Here is a 15495-nt window from a genome sequence, read left to right on the forward strand (position 1 = left end):
GATGAGATCAACCCCTGCACTTTAATCTAGTACAACAAACGTTTCAGGCTGCTAGAAATTGAGAAGCGATTTTTTGTAAACTTGGATATAAAAACAAATGAAGTAATTATAACTGGCAGCAAGACTATATTTGCTAATTTTAATCTTGGTAACAGACTTTATACAGAACGAGTAGATTTACAATTTAGCTTCAACAGTTTTGTTAGTAAATTAAACATCTTTCACTTGTGTATAACTCAAACAGCATAAAGTGCTTTGTGATACTGTTGTCAGTGTAGTCACAGCTCCATTAAGATCTAAATATTCAGTTTCTTTTTAGTTTCCTTTTCCCCAGATCAAAACAAACTCCACCTTTTGCTGCTACTTCCGCTGGGAGGGTGAGCACGTGCATCAAACCCAATCACCACACCTCTGTCTTTTATATCTGAAAACGATTTTTCCAAGCACCTACACAAACCCTGAAGAAGCAAAGAATAATTCAAAATTAAATCCAAGTCCTTTTAACTTTTTTTTAAATTAAGTAACAAGTTTAGAGATCATTTAAATTATTGGAATGGAGTTCATATGGGTACAGGTATGGGTGATTTGTTCCAATAAGTCTTCTGTTATTGAACCTTAAAAAAAAAGTTTGCTTTCTAACGATGCAGGTTAGTGTAAACTCCCTGGTGAGAAGCTAATTAACAGTAAATGCAATTCAAAGTGATCTTTGACCATTTCAGCACATCACTATACAAAATCAATACCATGGTGGCTCAGTGGTTAGCACTGCTGCCTCACAGCACCAGGGGCCCAGGTTCGATTCCAGCCTCGGGTGACTGTCTGTGTGCAGTTTACACAATCTCCCAGTGTCTGTGTGGGTTTTCTCCAGGTGCTCCGATTTCCTCCCACGGTGCAAAGATGTGCAAGTCAGGTGAATTGACCATGCCAAATTGCCCAAAGGTTAGGTGAGTTAGTCAGAGGGAAATGGGTCTGGGTGGGTTACTCTTCGGAGGGGTGGTGTGGGCTTGTTGGGCCAAAGGGCCTGTTTCCACACTGTAGGGAATCTAGTCTAATCTAAAACTCCCAGTTCCCTCCTTAAGCTTTTAAATACTTTCAGCTGGATCTAGTGGAAGGAAGAGTGTAGGCAGGGATATGTTGCCAAATAAACCTGTTAGTGTGGGAGAGTTCAAAACTAGAGGGCATAATTTTAAGGGGAGATGGCTAACATTTAGAAGGGACCAGAGGGGCAAGGTTTTCATAGGGTGGTTTGTAAATGGAATGAAGTGCCAGAGGAAATAGTCAATGCAGTTAGTGTTACAGCATTTAAAAAGACATTTGGATAGGTATATGAATAAGAAGGGTTTAAAAGGGTTATGGGCCAAACACAGACAAGTGGGACTAACTTAGCTTTAGAAATGTGGTTCATAGATGACGAAACGGTTTGTTTCCATACTATATGACTCGAAGAGGAGGCCTTAGAATGCATAAAAGGTAGATAAGTCCCTAATATCTGATTAAGTGTATCCCAGGACATTGTCGGAAGTGAGGAAACAAATTGCAGAACCCTTAGGAAATATTTGTATCATTGACAGCCACGAGTGAGATGTCAGAGGACTGGACAGTGGCTAATGCTGTGCCATATTTAAGAAAGGCTGCAAGTAAAAGCCAAGGGTAGGTAAGTTGTTGGTGGGAATTCTGACAGAAAGGACATACATACATGTGGAAAGGCAATGACCAACTGGAGATAGTCAGCATAGCTTTGTGTGTAGGAAATAGTGCCTAACAAATCTGACTGAAGAGGTGACCCAAATGGTAGACTGGTTAGTAAGATTAATTCACATGGGGTACCGGGAGAGCTTGCCAATTGGATGCAAACTTGGCTTGACAGTAGAAGGTAGAAGATGGAGGTACAGGATTGTTGTTCAGACTGGCGGTCTGTGACCAGTAATATATCGCAATGTTGGGTCCACTTATATTTAGTCATTTATATAAATGATTTGGATGAGAATATCAGAAGCATGGTTAGCAAGTTTGCAAATGACACCAAAGTTGGTGGTATAGTGGACAGTGAAGGTTATCTTAAAGTACAAAGGGACCTTGATCACATGAGTCAATGGGCTGAGGAGTGACAGGTACAGTTTAATCAGATAATGTGAGGTGTTGCATTTTGGCAAGGCAAATCAGGGCAGGACTTATACACTTAGTGGTAGGACTCTAGGGAGTGTTGTCAAACAGAGAGACCTTCCAGTTCCTTGGAAGTGGTGTCACAGGGAGACAGCACGATGAAGGTGGTGTTTGGCATATTTGTCTTCAGAGCATTAGGCAGAGCACAGTGCAGGAGCTGGGATGTCATGTTACAGTTGCACAAGACATTGGTAAGGCCCCATTTAGAGTACTGTGTACAATTCTGGTCACCCTGCTATAGGAAGGATGTTATTAAACTGGAAAGAGTGCAAAAACAGATGTTACCAAGTCTAGAAGATTTGGGTTATAAGGAGAGGCTGGAACCTTATTCCCTGGAGCATAGGAGGCTGAGGGGTGACTATTAAGAGGTTTATAAAATCATGACAGGCATGGATAAGGTGATTAGCAAAAACCTTTTCCCAGGGTAGTTGAATCCTATACATTTTAGTTTTGGACTAAGAGGAAAGGGGAAAGATTTAAAAAGGGACCAGAGGGGCAACATTTTCACACAGAGGGTATACGGAATAAGCTGCCACAGAAAATGGTAGAGGCAGGAACAACTACAACATTTAAAGAGACTTGGACAGGTACATGGTCAGGAAGGGTCTAGGGATATAGGTCAACTGCAGGCTAATGGGACTCGTTCAGTTGAGGAAACCTGGTTGGCATGGATGAGTTAGGCTGAAGGGTATGCTTTCGTGCTGCACAACTGACTCTATAACCAGCCCTCAAGATGAGAATGTACTACTGAGAAATCTGACACTTAGCAGCCAACAACAGCAAACGCTCAAAACAAGTGTAGTGCACCCTGACTGCACAATTATTTAATTAACTCCAAGAACGTAATATTCTTTCTTAAGCATAGCTTCTAGCAATTATATCTTCCACAAAGTATCTGTGGCTAAAGCAGAATTGCTATCTTGTGGGAAATTTTGAAATTTGATTTAACTTGACCAAATTTTAGCTGTGTGGTTGAAGAAGAGGGGATGTAAAAAAGAAAAAAAGGGCACTAATATAAAATCCAATTACTTCCATAATTCGTTCTAAAGCACTGCACTTCCAAGAATTTACTTTGTGAAATGCAGCCACTGCCCACCAATAGCTAGACAATACAATCCAACAGACAACAAATGTGACAAGACAACATCAATTGTTTTTGTTGGTAGGCTGAAGGATGAATGTTGGCCAGGAGATTAATATGATTCTGCAAGAGAATCAGAGATTAATCAGGAATATATGGGAATGTGGAATTTAGAACAAAGATCAGCCAATGATTATATTGAATGGAGGGGCAGAGTGGTCTATTTGTACTAAGTTGTACTTTTGTCTGAATGTTGGGAATCCTTCACATTCACTTTTACAGGCAGAAAAGATCCAAGTTTTAATTTTTTATCCAAATGGCTAATGAAATATTAATTCCCACAAAGAACAATTAATAATCTGCATAGTTTCTCAGGAGTTAAGTTCAGACATCAGAACAGTTTAAAGCGAATGTGCAGGTCCATTAGAATGTCATCTACAGAGAAGTAGGCTGGTAAACCCCAATTCCTCAGGTACAGTGCTGTCTACCCATTACTGAAATAATCTCAGTTCTTGGCAAGATTACAGACAGCACACTTTCAAACATGAACAGTTTCATTGTATCAAAGAGGAATGTCCCAGTTGCAGTCTTTCTTGCCCTAGAAACAAAGATATACTGCTAATAAAATGGCATTCATGAAAACATACAATTCCATTTTTTGAATCATGTTCACACATCAGCTTACCTGTGTTGTCTGAATAATTGTAAGATCATTTATGCGGGAAAATCCTGGTCCCATGGTTGATCGCATCCCTGCTGTTCCAAACATCATCCTCGACCCAAAACAGTCTCGCAGCTGATCAATGTCTCCATCACAATTCAACCGCCTGACTTCTGCAAGTGTCTGAGGATTCTAGAAAAGCAAAATTCATTCAAACTTCAAAAACTTTGGGCAAAAAAACATCAAGCTACCCTTTCCCATTCATTATAAACAGACTGTCATATTCCTGCTGTGAATTGTAATTGAATATATAACATTGTTGATTCTTGATAAATTGTGAACATTCCTTACAAATCTTGTTTTCCAAGGCGAGAACTGAAGGATTGGCTTCTGCATAGTGTGCAATGTGATAGGCTGATAAGGACAGAATTATAAAGAGGTTACAGCTAGGGAGCTACCACTTGGCCCATCAAGTCCAGGCCAGCTGCAAGAGCAATTTAAATTTGTTGCACTACCCTGCTCTTTACAAAAAGAATAGAACCATCACCGTGTAAAAATATTTTTCATGTAACCTTTTGTTCTTTTGCATCACACTAAACCTTTGACCTCTAGGTTTTCAATCTTTCCAACAGCAGAAGAGGAGAAGCTGTTCCCAATCTGGTTAGGCCCCTTATGACTTTGAATCAATTTCTTTTCAATCTTCTCTTCTGCAGGGGAAACAACCTGAGCATTTCCTATCATCATTTACATAGTTTCAGTCCTTGGCTCATTCATCTGTGGTCTGAACCTTCACATCGACTCCATTTCTTTGCAGTTTTTGTAAGTGCTAGTTTGCCGTTGTCTTCTCCCTTTCAGGTATGGCAAGTAGACAACTCCCAAGTCTGCCTCAGCCACGATGGCAAGAGCACCCACGTCGTTAGCATTAACTTCAATCACGTTAGCCATCCAGCTAACTGAATTTTCGAAGCTTACCCTGTAAGTTTCTGATCCCTGGAAACATTTCACTGATAATTTTCTGTACTCATTACTGGAGTTACAGCAAGTTTTTAATCTAACTTTTCCTGAGTAACCGTTAGCTTGACTGAAGCTCAGCCCTTTTAAATTCTCTAACTTTGATGGGTTATTTCAGAGGGTTCTTCACTCAAGGAAATTACCCATGAGAATTTTCAGTTTCCAGAGAAGTTTATTTACAGTCAGTTGTATCTGAGATGCTGCATATTCTTAATGTAGAAGTTTAATCTATGCTGCTCCAACAACCATTTGGTCATCAGAATGTCTGAGCCAATATTCCAGTTGCAGTTCACCCAATATTTTATACAGGTTCAATGTAACTTTTGTTTTTGAACCCTATGCCTTATTTACAAATCCTGTATGCCTTCTTTCTCTATTTTCTCAATCTGGGGGTCCTGTCATCTTCACTGATTTGTACATTTATAATCCAAAGGTCCCTCTGTTCCTGTACACCCTTCAGACCTGTATCCTTTAGTTTATAATGCACCTTTCCCTTCACATTTCTCTACATTAAATTTCATTGAATGAGTCTGCCATTCGATGTCCATCATTCACAATACGAAGTTTTACATCATCTAAAAACTTGGAAATTATGCCTCTTGCGTACAATTTGAGAGGTGCCACTCTTCAGCTTGTTAATTAATCTTCCATCATTTATGGCAGCACTGCAAAGCTTTAATCTGATCTGTTAGTTGTGTGGTCAGTTTGCTTGTTGTACGCTACTTCTGCTGTTCAGCATGCATGTACTCCACTGCTGTAGTTTCACCAGGTTGACACTTCATTCTTAGTTATGCCTGATGCTCCTGTAGGCACACTCACCTGGAATCTTCATGGAACCATAGCTAATTCCCCGGATAGGAGGTAACAGTAGACTGGTGATACGTTGGTCAGGAGATACAGATCTGCTGCTCCTAATGATCCACAGTAGCTCATTGATGTCCACTTCTGAGCTGCTAAATCTTTTCAAAATCTATGTTAAAATGGTGATATATCATAACACAGCAATAGTGCCACCACCAAGTCAGTTGCTCCAAGGACAAGATTATCTTTAAACCAATTCCAGGGAATCCTGCCATCTGTAAGTTCCCGTCAAAGCCACTCACCATCCTGACCTGGATTATATAATCATTCCATCAGCGTTGTTGGGTCAAAATTCTGGGAATCCCTCCTTCAGCGTTTTGTGGGTGTACTTATGCCCACATCCTGTTACTGAATTTTAAACAAACAATTGACTCAACGACTGTGCCCAGAAGGAACCTGACAAAGAAGCCTAAAATTATACTCCATCGGGCTCTCGTGTTACCTCCCTGCCTCAGGACAGAATTATGTGGTTGCTTTAGGTATCACAAACCTCAGGAAGGCTTCTACCAAGGCACCTTAGTTCCATCATGAGAATTCAATGGCAGGACAAGGACCTTCATTTTGGGCTCAACAACATGGAGACTACCATCCAGAAAATTCAACATAGATCAGCAGGCCATACCTGCCATATGGATGTTTACAGAATCCCAAGCAGATACCCTTGGGGAAGGTTAGTACAAATGAAATTAAGGACAATTTTTTTTCAAAAATGTTTTACAATTCTTGCACTGCACACCACCTCTCTCTAAAACACTACAACAGACCAGTCAATGTAGAGTTTAGCACTGAAACTTAGTCCTTGAGCAATCCTGAACTATCTTTGCCAAATTTGAAATATTGGAGATGCCCAGATGTTGAGAGGTGGCACTTCTGCAGAAGATTACCCAAGTACCAAGGACAACTTGAAGTGTCAGTGCTGTGGACACACCTGCTGATGCTATTTCCCTCTTCAGTCATGAGATGCTGAAGGTAAAGACATCACTTTCAACTTTGACAAACTCAAGCAACAAGCATTTTACTCATTAGAAAATTGGTTACTTCTACATCTGGATGGGCATATGAATAAGGAGGGTTCGGAGGGATATAGGTCGGCTGTTGGCAAGTGGTTGGCATGGACGGGTTGTACCAAAGGGTCTGTTTCTGTGCTGGACATCTCTATGACTATGGTTCACTGCCTTGTAGAGAGAATGGTAATTCAACAGAAAGAACTACTTTGACATCTTTGGTGACATATTATTTGCACGTTATCTAGTCTAGCCAGTCACCACAATTATAGAAAATACTTTTTCTGTTCAGATTAGTTCCAGTCACCTGCTCTAACATAACTAAAGGTGGATAAATCCCTGAGTTCTGATCAAGTGCACCCTAGAACTCTGTGGGAAGCTAAGGAAGTGATTGCTGGTCTCCTTGCTAAGATTTTTCATCACCAGTCACAGGTGATGTGCCAGAATACTGGAGGTTGGCTAATGTGGTGCCATTATTTAGGCAAGGTGGTAAGGAAAAGCCAGGGAAAAACAGACTGGTAACTCTGACATCAGTGGTGGGCAAGTTGTCAGAGGGAATCCTGAGGGACAGGATTTACATTTATTTGGAAAGACAAGGACTGATTAGGGATAGTCAACATGGTTTTGTGCACGGGAAAAAACATGTCTCACAAGCTTAATTGATTAAGTTTTTTGAAAAAGTAACAATGAGGGTAGAGCAGTGGACATTATTTGTCTGGATTTCACTAAGTTGTTTGACAAAATTCCACATGGTAGACTGGTTAGCAAGGTCAGATTCTCATGGAATCAGGGAGAACTAGTCATTTGGATACCGAACTGGCTCAAAGGCGGAAGGTGGTGGTGGAAGGTTGCTTTTCAGTTTGGAGGCCTGTGACCAGCGGTGTGCCACAAGGATCAGTGCTGGGTCCATTGCTTTTTGCCATTTATATAAATGATTTGGATGTCAACATAGGAGATATGGTTAGTAAGTTTGCAAACGATACCAAAGTTGGAGGCGCATCGGACAATGAAGAAGGTTACCTTTCTATTTATGTCTGGGTTTCTTTGGGTTGGCGATGTCATTTCCTACTGTGATATCAATTCTTGTTCTTTTTCTCAGGGGATGGTAGATGGGGTCTAACTCAATGTGTTTATTGATAGAGTTCTGGTTGGAATGCCATGCTTCTAGGAATTCTCGTGCAAGTCTTTTGTTTGGTTTGTCCTAGGATGAATGTGGTGTCCCAGTCGAAGTAGTGTCCTTCCTTGTCTGTATGTGAGGACACTAGTGAGAGGGGACCCCGCCCCCCTCTATCTCACTAGCGTCCTCACATACAGACAAGGAAGGACACTACTTCGACTGGGACACCACATTCATCCTAGGACAAACCAAACAAAAGACTTGCACGAGAATTCCTAGAAGCATGGCATTCCAACCAGAACTCTACCAATAAACACGTCGAGTTAGACCCCATCTACTATCCCCTGAGAAAAAGAACAAGTGATATCACAGTAGGAAATGACATCACCAACCCAAAGAAACCAAAACATAAATAGAAAGCAGGAATTATCAGCAGTGCCTCACTTGGAGGCCAACTGAAGATGTTACCTAATAGGGTGAGGAAATGTCTGGAAATGAATCTTCCGATTCAGTGAGCAAACCTACATCCATTAATTTTGAATATCTGGTCAGCATGGACGAGTTGGAACGAAGGGTCTGTTACTGTGCTGTACAACTATGTGACCCTAATTCACCAGTCATGTACGCTTACAAAATGCTAAAAAAGTGGAAAAATCCAAACTGTACACAGTCCAAATACAATCTCTCAATTTTGTACTTATAATCAAAAAAATCACATTAGATCTTCCTACAACTATTTCTCACAATTTCTACACTTTTGATAAGAGATCAACTGTAATCCTCAGCTCTAGCTGATAACATGCAAACGTATTTGATGGCAATTATGCACATAGCTGACACTTTCAAACTTCAAATGGATGCTTTTCACACAGTCAATTTTATTAACCTGCCTGTAAGCATGCAACCTATCTGTAGAACCCAAATTACTAAGTTTACATTTCCTTTCTAATGAATGCAGGGATAGTTTTATGAATCTACTAACTAACTTAAATTAGCAATGATAAATGCTAAAAAGAATATTGTGAATCTTAATTTGTGACATGCTCCAATTCATAAAGACTGTATTCTTCCTATGATTTTGACCAATTATCTAATCAGCACAATAAATGTCTTGTGATTACATGACTGTTTAAACCAGTATAATGGGGGTGTTCTGGTAGTGCCCAAAACCTCCAAGGGGTGGGGTGGGGAGTTAGGTTCAAGTTCCTCCTGCTCCAGAGATGCACAATAGTATGTCTGAATATGTTGATGTTCATATGGGAAACAAATAGAAAATCCAGAAAATGTTGAGCAGGCCAGGCACCTTTGCAGTACTTGACTGCACATTTCTGGGGAAGAGAGGCACACAAACAGATTCACCATTTACCACAAATTTGAGAATTTTTTCAAAAGAACTCAGTGAAATTAAGGACATTCCTGTCAGCACAAGATCAGATGTGGGGACATTCACTGGTGCATAGTATTTAGCACCATTCATGATCTTTAAATATTGAAGCATCCATGGCCAGATACAGCAACACTGGGACAATATTCAGGCTTAGGGTCATAACTGACAAATAACATTTAAGCCACACATAAAAGTGAGCAACAAGCCACCACTAGGATGCTGCCCGAACTGCTGTGCTCTTCCAGCACCACTAATCCAGAACCAAAGAGAGAGTCTAACCATCACAATTTGACATTCAATGGCATTACCATCACAGAATATCCCAGTATCAACACCTCAGGTTACAACTGACCAGAAATGGAATTCAACCAACCAGTCATAATTCTGTGGCTACAAGAGGCTGGAAATTCTTTGAGTAACTCACTGACTGACTCCCCAAGGTCTGTCCACCATTTACCAGTGTAGTTCAGGCATGTGACACATTACTCTTCACCTGCCTAGATGACTGCAGTCCAACAAATATTCCACAAGGTGAACAACTTCCAGGACAGCTTCCATTCAATTTCCTCCACCACAAATGCACGGTGCCAGCAGTGGATACATTCTACAAGATGTCCTGCAACAACTCACTAGCATTCCTTTGACAACACGTTTTAAATCTGTAATCTCTATCAACTAGAAGGACAAGGTCAGCAAGTGCAAGGGAACATCACCACTAAGAAGTTTCATTTCAAGCAATACAACATTTTGACTTGTAACTATACCACAGTTCCCTCAGACTGGGTCACATGTCTGAAGTTGTCTTTCTACAAGCCACACTGTATCTACACAGAATGTTCTGCTGTGATTCAAATTGACAAATCACCTTCAACCCAAGGACAACTAAGAAGGATTACAAAAGCTGACCTAGCCATTAATAAAATCAACAATATGACTGATTAAGTTTTCTGAAGCAAACTTGAAAATCTCCAATCTTGATTAATTTTCTGAAAAACCTGCAAGATTGCAATGATGAAAAACTTTATTCCAGTGGCTTACAGAATCACAGAATTATTATAATACTAAAGAACTCAATCAGCCCATTTTATAAGTTGCCAGATGGCATAATGGTTAGTACTGTTGCCTCGGGTGACTGTTGATGTAGAGTATGCACATTTTTCTTATAACTATGCGGGTTTCCTTCCACAGTCTGAAAATGTGCAGATTAGTGGACTGGCAATGCTAATTTGCCAATGGTGTCCAGGGATGTGCAGGCTGAGTGGATTAGCCATGGGAAAATTCAGCGTTACAGGGATTGGATGGGATGGCCTTCAGAGGGTCAGTGTGGACTCGATGGGCTAGATTAGACTTACAGTGTGGAAACAGGCCCTTCGGCCCAACAAGTCCACACCGACCCGCCGAAGCGCAACCCACCCATACCCCCACATTTACCCCCCACCTAACACTACGGGCAATTTAGCTTGGCCAATTCACCTGACCCGCACATCTTTGGACTGTGGGAGGAAACCGGAGCACCCGGAGGAAACCCACGCAGACACGGGGAGAACGTGCAAACTCCACACAGTCAGTCAGTCGCCTGAGTCGGGAATTGAACCCGGGTCTACAGGCGCTGTGAGGCAGCAGTGCTAACCACTGTGCCACCGTGCCGCCCACAAAGGGCTGAATGGCCTTCTTCCATACAATATTGATTCTATAACCTGATGGGATCTATCGCAGAATGTTGAAGGAGGCAGATGAGGAAAAATGCCAGAGCTTTGTATGAAATCTTGGGGTGGCATGGTGGCCCAGTGGTTAGCACTGTTGTTTCAGATTTTAGGGACCCAGGCTTAATTCCAGCCTTGGGCAACTGTCTCTGTAGAGTTTGCACATTCTCCCAGTGTCTGCGTAGGTTCGTCCAGGTGCTTCGGTTTCCTCCCACAATCCAAAGATGTGCCGGTTAGGTGAATTGGCCATGTTAAATTGCCCATAATGTTCAGGGATATTTAAGTTAGGTGCATTAGTCAGGGGTAAATGGGGAAATCGGTTTGGGTGAGACACTCTTCAATGTGGACTTGTTGGGCTGAAGGGCCTGTTTCCACACAATACAGGGATTCTATTCTCTTCTATATCTGCATCAGCAGCACAACGAACATGCCACACTTTGTCAGGATTACAGAGAAATGCAGACAAATGACATTCTGTTCGTTTTTTAAAAAAAAGTTGAAATCACCATGTGAAAATGTTGCTTTTCATATTGCCTTTTCTTTTGCCAAGTTCCTGAAACGTGTACCCTCTTATTGCTCATCTTTGCAAGTGGAAACAGATGCCTGCAACCATCTAACTCACAGGCCTTCCATTCATAATACAATTACTGAGCATTGAGAAATATATGGACTCCCAAGCAAAGCCAGCAGGGTTGACTTGAACACAAGTAATCTTCAGAATGACTTTAAAGCAGATTAAGCTGTGATGCATGAGCAATTCAAGAAATATGGAGAGAAGGTTACACAACATCATGGTTAGAAACTTGGTTAACAAACAAGAATGTCAGTTCAGGGAAGGAAGTGGTTGAATTTGAAAATTATAGAGGTTTACAAACTTATGAGGGGCATGGATAGGCTAAATAGACTTTTCCCTGGGGTCAGGGAATCCAGAACTAGAGGGCATAGGTTTACGATGAGAGGGGAAAGATATAAAAAAGACCTACAAGGCAACATTTTCATATGGAAGGTGGTACATGTATGGAATGAGCTGTCAGAGGATGTGGTGGAGGCTGGTACAATTGCAACATTTAAGAGGAATTTGGATGGGTATATGAATAAGACGGGTTTGGAGGGATGTGGGCCAGGTGCTGGCAGGAGGGATTAGATTGGGTTGAGATATCTGGTCAGCATGGACGGTTGGACCAAAAGGTCTGTTTCCATGCTGTACATCTCTATGACTCTAATGGAAATGTTTTATTCAAGGAATCTATTATTTTTTGTTTTATTAATCATAAATAATGAGTTGCTCTTCAACAGAGGAATTATAACATCCAAATTTATTAATGCCTAAATATGAGCTTTGAAAAACAGGCCATAAATGATTTCAAAAATCCTAGGATAAGTTATAAGAATGAGTTATACAGAAAGCTGATGCAATTCCGTAAAAGTTAAAGTAATGAAACAGCCTATCGCTGCATATGGCACGCCCTAGGAAACATTTGGTCTTGGGTAATAGATAGAGTCACATTCACATTGCACAAGTTCCAGTGAATCCTTGAGGGATACTGGGGAAGTCACAACTGATCAGGAAATTAATGGACCAGTCACAGTATACACTGTACTTACCTCAGTCAGATCCTGCATCACGGACACAAACAGAACATTAGAAACCGGGCCCCTCACCTACCGCCCGCGGGCCCGCACTCACACCCGGAGAAGCTCACCTTGTCCCATTCCAGCCACTGCACAATCGCCCGATCCAAGTCGATAGACGCCGCCATTGCAACCCGACAGCCAAACGTGCCCTATCCTGTTATGTTGTCCTACTCCTCCACCCTACCGAAGGACACCGGCTCATACATCCATTCTGACCAATCACTGGCCAGGCTGAACAACCGACCAATCACAACGCACAGCAAACCGTTTCGGTACGGCAAGGTTATCGTAACTGGCCAATCACAGCTGTAGCATGTTAGCTGACCTATCACAACCGGGACTGTGGAGCTCACCAATCACAGCCCGCGTTATGGAACTACCCAATCACAGAATGTGCCGTGAATCTGATCAATCAGAGCCAGGACAACGTCACTGACGCATCACGGCTCGGCCTGCACCACTGACCAATCGGTGCCAAGACCTCACGACCAACCAATCAAAGCTAGGACTATACCACTGACCAATCAGATCCAGGACTGCACCATCAATTTGTGCTCCCTCTGCATTCGAAAGGGCGACTGTTCTCTGCAATTGTGGGAACAAAGGAGTTATTGAATGAGAAGAGAATAGACCACAATTAGAGTCATGGCAATCTATAACATGGAAACAGACCCTTCAGCCCAACTCGTCCATGCCAAGCAGATATCCCAAGCCAATCTAGTCCCACCTGTAAGGACCCATTCCATATCCCTCCAAACCCTTACTATTCATATACCCATCCAAATGCCTTCTAAATGTTGCAAGTGTACCAGCCTTCACGACTTCCTCCGGCAGCTCATTCCACACACATACCATGCTCTTGCATGAAAAAGTTGCCCCTTAGGTCTCTTTTATGTATTTTCTGTCTCACTCTAAACCTATGCCCTCTAGTTCAGCAGTTAGATCCAATTATAGATTACCTCCCCAAAACCAATTTTGGAGAGCACATCCCCCATGTAGGTATGCAATATTCTCTCAAAGGCCTTCTCCTGGTCCATGTGTTGCTGGTTAAAGCACAGCAGGTCAGGCAGCATCCAGCACCTGCTGTGCTTTAACCAGCAACACATTTTCAGCTCTGATCTCCAGCATCTGCAGACCTCACTTTTTACTTCTCCTGGTCCAGGCTATTGAGAGGCAGGTATCTAATTCCTTGCCCTGCACAAATGCAATAGTATCCCTGAGGAGTGCAAGGCTCTTAAAGATCGTCCTGCCCAGTATAGCAGAGTTTTAGTGCGGGTGAATCACTAATCCCCGAACAGACCTGACCCAGGTGGCGATGCCTTACACAGGATTTTGTATTTTGCATTCAGTGGTCACTAATTTCTAATTTCCTCCCTTTCCCCCTTCTGCTTGTAGATGGGGGTGATAATAGATTTACTCATGGATTTCTACTGGCTTCTGGCCAGTCACATACTGTTGTACCCCTCCAGCAGATACTGGCCAATCAAATTCCACAGAGCTGAATACAACTCAACCAGTAAGCGGGAGTTACATTCTTTTCAAAGGACTTGAGGGCCTTGGTATGTCATCAAAGGATAAGAGCTGATCCAGCCTTTCCTGTGTGATGTTGTCTAAGACATCCATGATAGAGGATATGAATGCCTGCAATACTGTACTGTCTTGGGGGTTCATGTTATACAGTCTGGCCTAAAAGGACTGGCTGATCCCAGGACATCTGATTGAGATTATTCCTTCAGGCTGCTGAGCTCTGAGCTCCTCCTACAGAGTGGGGCAGCACTGCCACTTCACCGCGCCAGGGACCTGGTTTGATTCCCAGCTTAGGTGATTGTTGGTGTGGAGTTTGCACATTCTTCTCTGGGTGCTCTGGTTTCCTCTCACAATCCAAGATGTGCAGGTCAGGTGAATTGGCTATGCTAAATTGCCCATAGTGTTAGGTGCATTAGTCAGGGGTAAATATGGGGTAGGGGAATGGGTCTAGGTGGATTAGTCTTCAGAGGGTTGGTGTGGATTTGTTGGGCTGTTCCCATACTGTAGGGAATCAAATCTATAAACCTTCAGGAAGCAGAAACATGAGCTGGCTTCATTTTGCACCATGCTGCAGATCCTGGACTCAAAGATTATTGAAGGTCTCTGAGGCAAAGAGCAAGGCTGGCCAGCTGGTCACCTCCTAGCTATCCTCTATGACATTGACCCCCATTGTCTGCAGCAGGAGCAGGTTCTGTATGCTTTTCAGGAGTTTGGACAATTGTATCCATCTCTCTTTCTCTCTCTCTCATCTTCTGAACATCTTTGAGGATAAAAAGTCCTCTTGACATTCCCCTTGACCGTTCCTGATTAGTCCAATGGAAATTCAAAGAAGAGTTTCCCGGTTCTACAACCTTTTGAGTTCCTCAATGTTCTCTAGGATCAAAAATTTCACCATCAGATTCCATGTTCCCTTGTCAGTCGGCTGATCATTCAGTAGGTGACAACTGGCCAGCAGTAGGCAGTGGTCAGAGAATAACACCAGCTTGACGTCAGTGGTTCTGATGTTCAGGATGCAAACAGGAAATCAATTCTTGAGTGGACAGACCCACCTGGCTATGACTAGGTGTTTCTATGCTGCACTCTGTTTGCAGGTCAGCTGAAGACACCGTGCAGCTTGGCAACTTTAACTGTTTCCATAGGAATCGAATGTGGTGTGCAGTCCGCTGTCCGCCCCTCTGGATCATCCAGCAACATTGGTAAGGCATTTGAATTCACTGTCCTTAGTTAATCTCAGGTGAGCATTTCTGTCCATTACACCTGCTATGATGTAACCTGTTGACCACCCTCTGAACCTCAGAGATGCTTAAGGTTGCTACATTGCAGCAAAATACACAGGCTGATGCAA

General features: G+C 42.3%; 1 protein-coding gene across 1 annotated transcript in view; it reads right to left on the bottom strand.

The window, feature by feature from the left end:
* The window catches only part of pgm2 (phosphoglucomutase 2), a 54802-nt gene extending 41974 nt beyond the window's left edge, over positions 1-12828 (bottom strand). The window contains exons 1-3 of the mRNA XM_060831197.1: positions 12692-12828; positions 3930-4097; positions 352-458 (exon numbers count right to left, since the gene is read on the bottom strand). Of these exons, the coding sequence (XP_060687180.1) occupies positions 352-458; positions 3930-4097; positions 12692-12748 (332 nt within the window). The 5' untranslated portion in view covers positions 12749-12828. The remainder of the gene's footprint in view (positions 1-351; positions 459-3929; positions 4098-12691) is intronic.
* Between the last annotated feature and the right edge of the window lie 2667 nt (positions 12829-15495).

The sequence above is a fragment of the Hemiscyllium ocellatum genome, chromosome 1 (assembly GCF_020745735.1).
Source record: "Hemiscyllium ocellatum isolate sHemOce1 chromosome 1, sHemOce1.pat.X.cur, whole genome shotgun sequence".
Classification (NCBI taxonomy): Eukaryota; Metazoa; Chordata; class Chondrichthyes; order Orectolobiformes; family Hemiscylliidae; genus Hemiscyllium; species Hemiscyllium ocellatum.